At 43.5% G+C, this 15,377-nt stretch overlaps 2 protein-coding genes across 29 annotated transcripts; one reads left to right on the forward strand and one right to left on the reverse strand.

Annotated features, from left to right (window-relative positions):
• Nucleotides 1-648: 648 nt before the first annotated feature.
• On the reverse strand, nt 649-8,379 carry LOC125905694 (RNA/RNP complex-1-interacting phosphatase-like). 28 transcript variants are annotated; one of them, XM_049603853.1, is made up of 11 exons: nt 8,008-8,377; nt 6,950-7,025; nt 6,393-6,524; nt 6,183-6,306; nt 4,757-4,817; nt 4,636-4,682; nt 4,468-4,543; nt 3,943-4,074; nt 1,250-1,528; nt 1,151-1,216; nt 649-1,084 (listed from the first exon to the last, which is right to left on the reverse strand). In XM_049603853.1, the coding sequence occupies exons 1-11, from the start codon at nt 8,028-8,030 to the stop codon at nt 907-909; spliced, it is 1,194 nt and encodes a 397-aa protein (XP_049459810.1). In that variant the 5' UTR covers nt 8,031-8,377; the 3' UTR covers nt 649-906. The 28 variants fall into 28 exon arrangements, with proteins under 28 accessions (XP_049459810.1, XP_049459817.1, XP_049459813.1 ...); XM_049603860.1 differs by lacking the exon at nt 1,151-1,216 and adding an exon at nt 1,217-1,249 and having other exon boundaries at nt 649-1,117; nt 1,316-1,528; nt 8,008-8,376; XM_049603856.1 differs by lacking the exon at nt 1,151-1,216 and adding an exon at nt 1,217-1,249 and having other exon boundaries at nt 649-1,150; nt 1,316-1,528; nt 8,008-8,376.
• A 3,532-nt stretch (nt 8,380-11,911) lies between these two features.
• Nucleotides 11,912-14,361, forward strand: LOC125905699 (caspase-3-like). The gene is made up of 4 exons (XM_049603864.1): nt 11,912-12,433; nt 13,259-13,422; nt 13,569-13,695; nt 13,779-14,361. Exons 1-4 carry the CDS (start codon nt 12,217-12,219, stop codon nt 14,102-14,104), a joined length of 834 nt encoding a protein of 277 aa, XP_049459821.1. The 5' UTR covers nt 11,912-12,216; the 3' UTR covers nt 14,105-14,361.
• Nucleotides 14,362-15,377: the final 1,016 nt, after the last annotated feature.

Here is a 15,377-nt window from a genome sequence, read left to right on the forward strand (position 1 = left end):
CTCTTGTATGCCATCTCCAAAACATTTACATTTTAAAACCCCTTCCCTAAACCTTTTATACACCCCTCCCCTGCCTTACATACATTACATACCCCTTCTTAAAACATTTAAATCTGCATACCCCTTCTCAAACATTTAAATTTGTATACCTCTCCCTAAAACATTGAAATTTGTATACCTCTCCTCCAAACATTTAAATTTGTATACCTCTCCCCAAAACATTGAAATTTGTATACCTCTCCTCCAAACATTTAAATTTGTATACCTCTCCCCAAAACATTTAAATTTGTATACCACTTCACAAAACATTTAAATTTGTATACTCCTCCCCCAAACATTGAAATTTGTATACCCCCTCCCAAAACATTTAACCATCAAAATCTAATCAGTTCATTATTGAGTCTAAGAGGACGTTTGTGCCAAATTTGAGGGACTAAGATATTGCATCTATGTATGTTCACTCCTGGCTCCAAAAATTTAAGATGGCGACAACCAATGCCGAATGGGAGGCTTCAAAATGGGAGTAAACAAACCAGTGTGTGATGTCACGGTGTCTACGACCATTATTTCCTCCAGTCTGTGGTCAGAACAGATCACATGCATCAAACATCACTTTATTTCATACAGTAAAGTTCAGTAAAGACAGGATCTAAGTTTCATCAGCTTTATTTTAGCCCATACATTAAAATGTGTCATCAACTCTGACATCTCTAATAACCACCACCACAAAGGGGCGTGTGACCCTCACCTGTAGGCATTTTGTAATTTCAGTAAACATGTAGACTGATCTGAGCAGCACACACAAGACGTCTGTCTGTCTTGTCTGTCTGTCTGTCTGTCTGTCTGTAGCCCTAAATCGTCCCCCTGTTGATGAGCAGTATGTCTCAGTGTCCTGTGGAGACGACACTAATAGTCATTATATGTTTCCACTCTGTGGGTCTGTGTGTGGTGATGTCTCATGTTAGGACCCGCCCACTCCTCCTCACGTCGGTCGTAGCCGTTGGACTCGTTGGTCCAGCGTGCGGAGTAACGAGGGAGAGGAGGAGGAGCTCTCCATCTGTCCGCCTGCAGGCAGGGCGATGACCTCCTCTCCGGCTCTGAGGGAGCGTATCTGGACCTCCTCTCCGGCTCTGAGGGAGCGTATCTGGACCTCCTCTCCGGCTCTGAGGGAGCGTATCTGGACCTCCTCTCTGGCTCTGAGGGAGCATATCTGGACCTCCTCTCCGGCTCTGAGGGAGAATATCTGGACCTCCTCTCCGGCTCTGAGGGAGCGTATCTGGACCTCCTCTCTGGCTCTGAGGGAGAATATCTGGACCTCCTCTCCGGCTCTGAGGGAGCATATCTGGACCTCCTCTCCTCTGAGCCGGGGGGTCTCCCCCACTGACTGTCAGGGTGAGGAGGCATCCATCGATACGGGTGAAAGTGGGCTCCCATGGGTGGGGGGAGTAACGGCGGAGTGGGGAGGAGGCCATCGTGTGAATGGTGCCGATGCGGGTGGTGGTTTGTTTCTATGGGAGGGAAAGATCTGCTGGAACAGAGACAGACAGAGGGACACTGTTAGAGCAGAGACAACTAGAGTTAGAGTTCTGTCTTAGTCAGCCTGAGTTCTGGCCAAAAACAGTGAGCTTTGACCGCCAAATTCTAACCACTTCATCACTGAGTCCAAGTGGACGTTTGTGCCAAATTTGAATAAATTCCCTCACGGCACTCTTGAGATAACACATACACAAGAATGAAACAGACAAGGTCACCGTGGCTTTGACTTTAAACCTTTGACCTCCAAAATTTAATCAGTTCACTGCTGAGTCCAAATGGATGTTTGTGCCAAATTTGAGAAAATTCCCTTATGGCCTTTTTCAGATATCACATTCATGAGAATAACACCAGCGCAAGGCCACAGTGACCTTGACTTTTGACATATGACCACCAACATCTAGTCAGTTCATTGTTGAGTCCAAGTGCACGTTTGTGCCAAAGTTGAGGAAATTCCCCCAAGGAACTACAACACAGTACTGCAGCCATAACTGGAAATTATATTTTATTTTAACAGACACTACAGAATTTTCATTCACGAGAATGACACAGACCAGGGGCCTCATGTACAAAGACTTGAGTGGATTTCCTACTGAAACATGGCGTACGCTGAAATCCAGAAAACGTTGTACGCCCAAAAACATCCAGATGTATGAATCTGTGCGTACACATTAATCCAAGTAAATTTCCTTTGTACATCCCAATCAACGTGGAATTGAGCGCACATGTTGGAGTACCCGACCCCTCCCTGTCCACGCCCCCCCCCATTCAAATATTCAAATCATATTTAAATGAACTGAGATTCCCCTCTCTGCACCATCAGAAAACTAAAACAAAAGAATGAGTAAGATGGGAAAAAAGAAAATCTTCACAGAATGCGAAGTAGAGGCTCTACTCACTGAAGTGGAGGCTCTACTCACTGAAGTGGAGGTGCGCAAAAATGTACTTTTTGGCACGCTGTCCTCTGGCATCAATACAAAACACAAGAAGAGTGAGTGGGAGAGTGTGTGAGGCTGTCAATGCTGTGGGGTCAGAAAAGTGTGCACACTTTTAATTCTTTTTGGTCTGGACGGGGACTCGAACAGACCAAATATGGAGTGTGGACTGGTGGCTGGAGAGGTGCCAGTTCACCTCCTGACCACCTTGCCGAAGTGCCCTTGAGCAAGGCACCAAACCCCCCAACCGCTCGGGGCGCCTGACCAAGGCAGCCCCCTCACTCTGATATCTCTCCACTTTGTGCATGTATAGGTCCTGTTTGTGCATGTGTGTGTCTTTCAGATCTGTGTGTAATTGACAAGCAAGAGTGAAAACATTGAATTTCCCCTCAGGGGGATTAATAAAGTAAATAAATTTTTTTTAAAAATTAAAATTAAAAATTAAAAACAGGCGGGGGACAGGAGAGGAGGAGCTCAGCCTGTCTGGCCAGAGAGTCGCCTGGGGTCAATTGAAAGCAGACAAATAATTATGTGAACTGGATTTACAGTTTCCATTTGTTAATTGTATACACCACTTACAGGGATCACACACTATTGTTGTAAATGAATGCAGAAGTGCGCCGGGGAAAAGGTGAGGCTGATTAAGAAATGTCACTTTACGCACAGGTTTATTACACACACAGACAATCAGGGGCTTGTTAGAAAGCTCTGAAGCTGTAGTTTAACCAGCAACAAACAGCAAGTCACTAACTTTAACCACTGACTAGTACTTATAATATTTGGGGGCGCACATGCTCAGTGCGCATCAGGGGGATTAATATTAGGACAATTAAACAAATAAATTATTTACTCAACAAGAAACCACCCATCACATGTTTTCACATTTATTTATTATAACAGTTTCCCAGCATCACCTCTAAGTGTCGCCAAAGGATCAACAGCTGTAGAAACGTGCGTACGCCAACCATGAAGTTGGCGTGAGGCACCGCACATTTCCACGGTCATTTCACTCTTGATACATTTGAACTTTGCCGTGGAAAAGGACATATGCCACGTTTTTATGCGTACGTACCCTTTGTACATGAGGCCCGTGGTCACAGTTACCTTGACCTTTATCTGATGACCATTAAATCCAATCAGTTCATTGTTGAGTCCAAGTGGAAATTCCCTTTGGACCTTCTTGTGATATTGTATTGACAAGAATGACCTCTGACCACAAAAATCTAATCATTTCATCTTTTTGACCAAGCGGACGTTTGTGCCAAATAAATTCGCTATGAGGTGTTTTTGACATATCACGTTCAAAAGAATGGGACCAACAACCTGAAATCATACTATCTCCGGCCACAGCTATCACAGGCACGGAGGCATGAAGAGACATCAAAGAATTTGCAAGCCGGGGGGGCGTCAACACATTTGGAGAAATACGTCAAACAGGAAGTCACAGTTTTGTTTTTGTCTCGTTGGTTCCTACCTGTGGTACCGTGAGCCGCTAAAGTGTGGCCGTCTGTCATCTCTGCCGTTGGAGTCAGACGTGGTGTAACTCGCCCGATGAGTAGCAAGACCTCTCACTGGCTCCTGCTCAGACTCCTCCATCCCCTCGTTACTGTTTTAAACCAATCACAACAGACTAGTCACAGCGAACCACAGCCTAACGTTGCTATGGAGTCAGTGAGTTAGCTGTGAGCTAAAACATAGCTTTTAGCCTATATCTGTTTACATTTTGTCAAACAGCCGAATTATCCATTAGCAGCTCCTGTCTGCAGTGGACCCACTGATGTACAGACGACTATCACTGGATTACTGTGAAACTGAAGAAAACTTTAAAACATAAAATTCTCAGGCAGGTTCTGAACTGTCTTTTCTCGGACTCCTCAGTGAATTTATAATATGAGAGATAATATTCTCATGAAGTGAAATTCTCATAAATCTGCAAACCACACATAACCATAAAAAAAAACAACACTATGAAAGATCTTTTTAAAGATAACGTGATCACCTCCTCTTCGGCCCACATCGCAGGTCGTCCAGATAGTTCTGTCTCTCTACAGCGTGGCCCCGCGACGAGTTGAACACTGACAACAAAAGAACATTTAAGATGTTTCACTTTAATTCAGAAATGAGTCAAACACAGATTAAAACAAGACGACTGTGTGTCAGCACTCACACTCCACAGCTTCTTTAGGATCCATCCCATCAACATCTATCAGATACCTGCAGGTCAGACACAGCTGTTAAACACTGATCACACCAACACTTCATGTATGTGTGATTCACACTGAACACACCTGCAGATCAGGTAGCCGGTGCGGTTCAGACCGTGGGTGCAGTGGACGCCGATAAGCTTGTCTGTAACGCAAGGGACGGTTTATTTGTGACTAAAATCAGCACACAGTAGAATATAGTAGCATTTTACCCAGAGGAACAACCTGTTAAATCAATGAGTCCCAACCAGGGGTACTTATACCTTCGGGGGTACTTATACCCTGGGGGTACTTATACCCTGGGGGTACTTCCACTCACAGCACAAAAATCCCCTACGGCATAAAAAGCATTTTCCCTGTAGACGACCATTATGAAAGAAACGTCTGTAAATCTGTTGACAGGACACCTCCAACTGTAAACATGGTCAATATGACTTTTTATTAACGTTTGAGCCATGGTGGTTTTTATTTGTAAAACTTTCCTCAAGTCGAGAAAAGTGACATAAAAATCTGTGATGTCATCACAACGTTGAGTCTATGAACCAAACGGGTGAAACACTGCTCAGCATATTCAGTGGGTATCCTGCTGTGGAGGTAAACCTGGAAGCTCGGAAACTTTTTTGGTGTTGGTGAGCAACTCCACTGGACTGCGCCATCTTGGCATTCGTTATTATTAAAATCTGTGGCACTTCTGCAGGTAATGGGGGCTGCGTGGACATACTGTGGTGAAGCATAACTGTTCCAGTTTAGAAAAACAAAAACAAAAAACCCAGATATTGAGCTCCAGCTTGAACTCAACGTGCTGCAACTGAGAGTACGTGAGAAATAGGAAGCAAGCAGAGAAGTCTCAACAGCAAACTAAAACTAATGTGTAAATGTCTAAAATGTAGCTAAAAATAATTTATATAGAGTACAAATAATTAGATAAATAAGTAATGGCTATGTAGCTTAAACTGCTAGCTAAAACTAATAGTATGTAGCTTAAGTAGTTCGCCTACTAGAAAGTACTGATTATGTATCTTAAATTGTTAGCTAATTAAAAGTAATGGTTGCGTAGCTTAAATTTTTAGCTAACTAAAAGTAACTGTTATTTAGCTTAAATTGTTAGCCTACTAAAAGTAATGACTATGTGGCTTCAATAGTAAGCGAACTAAAACGAATGGATATGTAGCTCTGATATGTAGCTTAAATCGTTAGCTAACTAACAGTAATGGATATGGAGCCTAAATCGTTAGCTAACTGACAGTAATGGATATGGAGCTTAAATCACTGGCTAACTAACAGTAATGGATATGGAGCTTAAATCGTTAGCTAACTGACAGTAATGGATATGGAGCTTAAATCGTTAGCTAACTAACAGTAATGGATATGGAGCCTAAATCGTTAGCTAACTAACAGCAATGGATATGGAGCTTAAATCGTTAGCTAACTAAATGTTAATGTTCTGTAGCTTCCTGACATGTTACACACTAAATAACACTAATGATCACTCATCAGCAGCATCTCTCACCATTCTCTGCGTTATCTCGTAGAAACCTGCGTACAGCACGTTTGAAGCTGAGGATGGCGTCGTCACTGGGAACGTCGTGACCGGCTGTGAAGATCTTCACAAACATCAGTGAGTCTGGGACGTCCTGCGTATGGGAAAACAATAAATATTCATCACTTTAAACTGAAAAAGAAGCAGCGCTGATCCAGTCCTGGGCGTGTGGTCGTTTACCTCTAGTTTGTAGTAACGTGTGGTGAAAGTCAAGTCGATGATCAAACCAAGCTCTTGATTTTCTTTGTTCAGAGCGTCCAGCAGCTCCCACGGACCAAACGCATCCGAACATGGCAGCTGACGGTTCAGAGACTAACAGATAAAACACAGATTTTCATCAGTGGTCACAGTCTCACTGCTCGCTCCCAAAATCTCAGCCAAATTCTGTGATACATAAACTTTAGCTTTAAAGAGTAACTCTGGTATCTTCTTAGTCTTGTGACACACCACTACAACATACCAGCTGTCTCCGTCCAAGCACTTGAACACTGTTTAAAATTTAGTTGGCACCAACTTTGATAAAGAGACACTGCATGATATTAAATAGAAGTAACCACCGTGACATTTTCACAGCCTCCATGCTACTTTCTACTGTTTGCTAACCTGTCCGTGACATCCAACGTGACACACCAGAAAACAGAAACAGAAAGACATACTTGTCTGCTGCAGAAGATGGGAAAGCAGTTTTTTGTTTAAAATGTTTTAACGTATTTAAAAAACCTCCTTTTTCTCCTGACCTGTTTCAGAGGCACTTTGAAGGCGATGAAACGAGTCCCGTGAAGTCTTTTACCGACAGCTTTGTAATCCAGCCACCTGTCGAGAAGACACAGCATCAGTGTCACAGTAACGTATGTTAACATGACATCAGAGAAAATCTGTTTACTGTGTCAGTCCGAATCAAACCGGACTTTTAAAATACACGTAAACATGTCCGTCTGACTGAAATCTTACTGAAGCTGTTTTCATTAATAATTATAATTCTGTGAAACTGTGATATTTTCTGAGACGGTGAAAATCTCAGACAGTTTCAACCCAAATTCTGACCGCTTGTTTTCCACTGATGGACCCTGATGAGGACTGTTGGTCCCCTAGGAACAGTCTTAATCGAGGGCAGCTCTAATTTTCCTCTCAGGTACTTCCTCCACCTCTGACGTCAGCTGATCACTAACTGGTAAAGTCAGAGTAATGTCCTGAACTCTTCTCACCTCAGTGTGTTTTATCGTGAAGTTAGAAAAGTTTAAATGTTACTGATCAGTGAGAAACATTATCAGTATCAGCTGATCTCTGGTTTCTGTCGTCTTTAACACATTGTCATTATTCATGAAGCAACAACACAGACCTGACGTCATCATCATCATCATCTCCCACTGATGAACCAGTCTGAACTGGTTTTTACTCAAGTGGAGCAATAATATCCAATCACACCAGATTTGCTGTTTTTTGTTTGTTTGTTCGTTTCCTCTGTTTTGCTTGTTAATATGTTCTTGTCTTGTGTCTGTGTCATTCATTACTTTGGGCTGCGTGTTTGTCTGAGAGGTGCTGTACAGATAAAGTTATTATATTTACAATAAAACATAGCACGTTATTTGGTGCCACGTCACTTCCGGTTCCGTCTTAATGGTACTGAGATGTTTATGAGATGTTTATACTTTTTATACTTTGAATCCAGGACTGACTGAAGGTCTCTGAGCTGTAGTTTCGTCCCCTCAGTAAACACACTGAGTCCTGTGTGTTCATCATAAAGAACCGGACAGTAACTCATCACGTGACTGTTACAGGTAAATGTGGTGCTCACCTGTCCGGTATTCCCCTCTTCATCGTCTCACTGTGTCTCTGTCTTCTGTGATTTAATCAACCTCACTGTGTGAATCTTAAGATAAAACACGTCACGTCCCCACGTGTCTCTGCAAGCAGACACACACACACACACACACACACACACACACACACACACACACAGTCCGTTTAAAACTCCGTATTTCCGGTAACACCAGCTGAAGCTCCTCCCACCGTCTGACTGCAGGTAAACATCCACCTGAGCTCATGTGAACCTCCTGTGAACACCAGGATCCATCTTATTACTCTCCTCAGCCTCCTGCCTGCTCCCGACACAAACTGAAAACAGATACTGACTCCGGTCGCGCCTAGATGACGTCACTTCTTCCTCTTCCTTCTTCTTCGTTGGTGTTATCCGGCAGTTTGCATCCTTCACGGTGCAGTGCTGCCTCCTTCTGGTTTTATCCGACCACTGCTGCTCCTGTGATCTGCTCCAGGCCTCAGGTGAGTCCCTCACACACCTGGACATCACCTACACACCTCAACATCACCTTGATTTAAACATGACTTAACATTTATTTAGAAATTATTGATTTTAACCCTTTGAAATCAGGAAATGACCCCAAAAAATAGCAAGAAATTAGTAAAAAGAGAGGGAAATAATAGATTTAGAAAATTATTTTTAAAAAACTGGGGAAAAAAACAACTTGAGAAAAAAATATATTCATAATCATTATTATTATTATTATTATTATTATTATTATTATTATTATTATTATTATTATCATCATGAAATTTTTGCATTAAATTACATAATTATTGTATTTCTATTTCCATTGTCTTCCCCTGTTTCATATGACATTGATAAGTCTCGTGAGAGACAAAAGTTGGACCCCACATTTCCTGAGGGCCACTGGCCACGTTGTCCTAGAGGGGACAGATTTTTTAAAAAATGTTTGATTTAATAGAAATGATTGATTTTTAACCCTTTGAAACCTGACAGCAACCCAGCTTGGTTTCTTTCATGACATGGGAAGAAGCATGGCAGCGAGCAATGGAAGAAGAAATGACCCAGAAAATTAGCAAGAAGTTAGAAAATAAATAAATACTATAAAAATTAATTTAGAAAATGATTTAAATTGTTCCATTATTAAAAATTAATTATTTATAATTATTATATTTTTTACATTTTAAGAACATGTTATGGAATTATTTTGATTTTTAAGGACCCATTCTGGGACATCTCCTTCTTTGTTTGTTTTTAACTTGATTTCTTTTTTATTTTGATTTTTTGTTTTAAATGACAGTTATCATTATACACTGAGAGACACAGTGGAGCGTTGAGCCTCAGCAGAATAAATGCCTTACATGTTAACATCCAGTAGGTGGCAGTGAAGAGCAGTAAAGCGACCAAACAGCTGGAGAAACACACTGACACACAGGAAGCTGTCATCACTGAGCATGTCTGACTGAAATATGTTCGGTCTCTTGAATGTATATTTAACACGTTGCACGAACTGAACAGATTCAGGTCTTTTATTTAAGTGTCACTTATCTTTAACATGTCAAACATAAAGTGTCGTCATACACACCGACACAAACTGAAAGACATTAAACAGAAACTCAGCGTCTACGTTCATCAGACGTGGAAAACCAATCAGGGAGCAAAAGCAAAACCCAGCATCTGACAGAGTGACAGTGAGAGTACGAGAAGACGAGAGAGGAAAACAGACTGATCCTGATCGTCAGTGTTATACTGATAGAACAACGAGATGATGAAGTGAACATGATGTTGTGAAGAACATTCACAAGACAGTGGAAAGTAGAGATGTGCATCATATGCAGTAGTGATGCACCTGATGAATGAATGAATGAATGAATGCTGCTGTCAGCGTGCTTTGTTTCAGCTCTGCACCCCGCAGAAGATCTAGCCTGGAAATCCAGACCCAAATCTAGAAAGAGTTAGGGTCTGGCTATGAGTAATGAAAATGGCCCAACTCGAGGGGCGGCCCCAAGCATGCATTTGAAAATATCACTGCACACAATTGGATAACACTACGACCAATCAGAACAATACACAGGGTGACGTATCCAGAGCTTAGCTACCAGTGGAGCTAACTGGTAGATTAGACTCTTGCTGTATCCGGTCGGTAAAACAGCAAAAACGTCCTTCTTGCAAAGGAAAGACTCGAGCGCCGTCTTCTGTTCCTCTTTTAGAGAAAAAGCCAAGTCTAACTCGTTCATTATAGCGGCCAAAGCCGTTTCAAACAACTGGTGTTCATCCGTAGCCATCTTGCAATGTTTACTGACTGATTCCGGACTTCGTCGTCGCAGCGCTGTCGTCATCTGTTTAGCTCACCTCTGGCCCGCCTATATCACATACACCGATGATTGGTGCAGCTCGGTTTCATGGGCATAGGTAATGAGCATCATTACTGATTGGCAGAGTGACTTGCTGAGCAAATTCAGATTGTGCTCTCGCGAGAACTCTGGAATTCCAGGGTACAGAAGATCGGTACACAACACACATCACACAAGACAACATCTGACAGAGCACAATGACATTTCAGAAAATACAGCGAGGTTTTAGAAAACTCATTTCACAAAACATGACTTTTCAAAAAACATATTACACAAAACACAACATTTGATACAGCATGACACACTTTTACAAAACACAGATATGTCACAAAATACAAAAATTTCAGAAGACACAACATTTACCAAAACACATATGTTCCAAAACACGGAGACATTTCAGGAAACACGGAGACACTGGATTTGAACGAAAGCGTCCAGTCTCAATCAATCAGCTTTGATTTACACAAAATAAATTCTGACCATCATGTTTATAATTTTCAAACAGTGTTGTTTTAATGTGACTAATATGTCTCTGTCTCTTACTCTTAGTCCTGCTCATGTTCACACTGTGTCGTACGTCGTAGCATAAGCTGCGTACATTATAAATGTTGTACACACTCAGCACATTAAACATATTCTAGATTTTTAAATGTTATAAATATTTTGAGTTTATATTTTTACAGACTTCCTCCTCGTACTTCTCATTTCTACTTCCACATCAGAGCGAAGTGACGAACCACAGTTTCCTCTCGTGGACTCATAAATGATTTCTGCCTCTGATTTGCATATTGAAGAGGACCGGCCAACTGTGGGCCTTTAATTTAAATGTTGTTAAGTCCTCTACATTCTGCAGCATCAGGCACATGTACGCACACATACTGTGACGTGTCACAGAATCTCTCTGAGGATCAGTCAAATATTTCTGATCTCTGAACGCAGCACATGATGTAACCTGTTTGTGAGTTCCTGCCACACTGTCTGATGGGTCTGATTGTCAACGTGATCTAAATGAGATTTGACAGAAGAAACCAGACGTGGAAATTTACTGATGACTGTTTTTCTTCTTAGTGTAACCTGTGTGACCTGATGTGTCACTCTGCGTCTCCTGACAGGTTTATGGCTGGAGCTTTATGTATATCTGTGTGTTTCCTCCTGAGAGTCCAGTGGCGCCGAGGGTAGAAACACGACTGTTAAGGAAACACATTTCACAGTATGTGGTTGTGTCCTGACCCTCAGGTTTTATCACTGAGGGATAATCAGTCCTTTCAGGACGTCTCAGTCTTAAAACTCTTCAAATTTAATTTAACTGAACATTCAGGCTCAACTTTGAGGCCGTCGGGACGAGACGTCGTTGAAGTGAACGTCGTGCTGAAACAAAGCTGCAGAGGAGCTGTCCTCCTGATCTGAGGTCACCTGCTGACCGGTTGTACAGCAGTTCCTGATTGGAGCGTGCGGCGCGAGCTGTCGACCTGCTGCAACTCTGAAATGTTCTTCTCTGAAACCTGTCGTGACTGTAAAAACCCTGTTTTCATGTTCAGCACTGACTCATGTAGAAAAGCAAATAGCTGAGGCAAACATGCCTGAGGAGAAGGACGGGCAGCTCAGAGTCATTTCCCAGCATGTGAAGGAAAAGGACAAAGTTACGCAACATGATGCTTGCTCCTGTAACTGCCTGCAGAGGAAAGCCCATATATGGTCAGACAGGTGTGCCGGCAGATTAACAGCTGTGCAGAGCAGAGACACAGACACACAGTCTGTTAGAGACAGACATAACGGACACATACGGACACTCTGACAGACTTTATCGTCCACGCTGCAGACGGCTTACGCCAGAGGAAGAAGAAGAAGAAGAAGAGAGAGGAGGAGGATGCTGCAGAGGAGAGGACTGATGGATCACAGTGGGGACAGGAACAGGGCAGTGCTGGTGTCGGTGGCACAGTTTGACCACGGGGTGCAGCTGGGGAGGAGACCAGGAGCCCAGAGGGACACCAAGAGACTCCACCGCACCCTCAGCAAGCTGGGCTTCAAGGTGGACATCCACAGCGACCTCAGCGGGGACGAGATCTACGAGCTGTTCCTCAAAGGTAACACACACACACACACACACACACACACACACACACACACACACACTCTATGTAGATCCATAGTGACTGACAGGAACACAGAAAAGCCATTACTGTGCGGAGAACACACACTTTGACGTTATTTATTTAGTCAGCAGATCCCGTCAGTGACCTCTGACCCTCCTTAAAGTTCCCTGAAACCTCTTCAGCTGCTTAAAGGACCCCTAGAACCTCCATCCTGGACATCAAACCCTGTTGATTAGTACAGAACCTCCTCAATGACCTCTAGAACTTCCCCAATGACCATGAAAACCTCTTCAAAGAAACTGGATCCTTCTGAATGACTATCAAAACACCTAAATTACTTGAGAGCCTCAATGACCAACAGAACCTCTTCAAGGACCCAGAGAACCTCCTTTCTGGCCATTGAAACTCCTAAGCTACTATAGATTACTCTAGAACCTCTTCCGTGACTTCTTTCTGGTCAACAACACTTCTAGATTACTAAAGAACCTCCGTAGGGACCACTTAAACCTCCCCAGTGACCATGACCTCTTAAAGGTCCAGCAGAACCTCCCCAGTGAAGACCTGAACCTCTTTAAAGAGCCCAGAACTGTCTCTAGACTGTGAGGACAGAACCGACAGGAAAGAGTGTCAGTGAGGTTTAATGTTTAATCTGTCAGCTGATGTCAGATGACGCCATCATCAGTCAACATGACACTGTTAAAGGATGTTCTGTCAGCTGAGACGTTTTACAACCACGTCGTCAAACACCAAAACACCAAAACATCAAGTCTGTGTGTGTGTGTGTGTGTGTGTGTGTGTGTGTGTGTGTGTGTGCAGAGAGCAGGCGGCCTGTGAAGGACTGTTTCCTGGCTGTCTTGTCGTCTCACGGGGACGAGGGCTGCGTGTTCGGAGCTGATGGAAAACCCGTCCAACTGTCGCGTGTCTTCACATATTTTGACAATGAATACATGGACAAGAAGACCAAAGTCTTCCTCATACAGGTCAGACACACACACACACACACACACACACACACACACACACACACACACAGTGTTACTGAGGACTTTGGTTTGTTTTTTTTAATGAAGGACATTTTCTTGGGACGTTGTCTCTGTGTCTCTGAGGACGTTGTCTGTCTCTGCAGGCGTGTCGGGGATCTGGTCTGGATGATGGCGTGGAGGTGGACTCAGCTGATGACATCACGGCGTGCAGTGTCTCCCAGCACCTCTCTGTTCCTATAGACACAGCCGTGATGTACGCCACGCCACCAGGTGAACACCTGTCCATCACCAGGTAGCATGTCTGTCTCGGTCCTGGCTCCTCTCTGACGTGTTGTCTCTGTGTCTGTCCTCAGGTTACGGAGCGTTCATGCACCCGCTGGGATCCGTCTTCCTGAAGACGTTCTGCTCGTTACTAAAGGACGAAGACAATCGTAACCTGGAGCTGACTCGCCTGATGACCCGCCTCTCCCACAGCGTGGCCTACAACTTCCAGGCCACAGGTGGCGCTCTGGCCGGGAAGAAAGAGATGCCGTGTCTCCTGACGCGACTGACCAGAGAAGTGTTCCCCTTCGCTGAGGCGGGGAAAGGCAGCGGGGCGGCAGCGGCGGCGGCAGGTCTCTCGGCCACCTCGCTGGTGGCCACTGAGAAGGTGTGGACACGGACTCCATCCATCAGTTAGACTGCAGCAGCAGATTGAAGGGGACTGCATTTGGACACATGGAGACAATCAGCTGATGGACATTTCTGTCCTCAGAAGAGACAAACCTGTTGGTCATTTCCTCACGCTCTCTGACTTCCTGTAGGAAAGACGCCATGGAGGAAATGTCTGCTGAAGTCTTGTGGACATATTGTCCACTCCCTGGACTCTGTCATATATTTCTATGGAACACTTTATTTAACAAACTGAAGTAAACAAACAATAAAAAATTCACATCATGTTTGAACTCGAATCTTTTCAGACAAACGTTAAACGTGACAACACGTTTCTGTCTGCGAGGCCGCACGAACAAACTCAGTGAAAACACAAAGTGTGAATCTGTGACTCTGGTCCGAGTGTCTCGAGTGTCGGAGTTCTGTTAGAGACAAATTAATGTCCTCACAACACCGGACACATGATGGGACCAGTTGTCTTCACACTGTCACTACACTTTGTCTTCTACAAAGATTTACAGAGAGTGGACGCTAACATTTAGTCTGGGACCTGCTAGCTTTAGCCTCAGTCTGTTAGCACTATAGTCTGTTAGCATGATATCACAGCCTATTAGCTTCAGCCTCAGTCCATTAGGATGACACAACAAGCTTTTAGCTGCAGCCCCAGTGTTAGCATGACATTACAAGTTGCAACCTGTTAGCTTTAGCCTCAGTCCAAGCAGTCAAAACATATTTAAGACCTAAATTATCCAGTTAATTAGCTTATAATTACTCAGTGATCTGTAACATTAGAAATTATGGAAGGATTATTCAACTCAGGACAGGAAGTCAGAGACTGACAGACTCAGGTGAAACATGTTAGTCTGTCAGGTAAAATAAATGAAGGACTGGAACATGTATTGAGCTGTGTATGTGTGTGTGTGTGTGTGTGTGTGTGTGTGTGTGTGATTTATAAGAAGCATAAATTCATGACAGGAGTCAAACCTCAGCAAAAGTGAAAGTAGACGAAGGACACCTGTGACTTAAAACAAAACTGATACCAAGACATGAGAAAGGTAATGGCAGACACATGACATGTTCACACACATCCAGCTGTTGCATCATCACATCCTGCTGACTCACGAGTCCAAAGGTCGGCTCCACCTGACTGCAGGTCACAGGTTTCCTTCATAAAACAAGAGCATGTTGAATTTTACCACCTGAGCCACCAGACTTCACTGAGCCCATTGAACCATAAACTCAGAGTTCATGTGGAGCTCACACTCCTGCAGCAGTCTCATGATGAACAGGAACAGAGCGAC

Source organism: Epinephelus fuscoguttatus, linkage group LG18, assembly GCF_011397635.1.
Source record: "Epinephelus fuscoguttatus linkage group LG18, E.fuscoguttatus.final_Chr_v1".
Lineage (NCBI taxonomy): Eukaryota > Metazoa > Chordata > Actinopteri > Perciformes > Serranidae > Epinephelus > Epinephelus fuscoguttatus.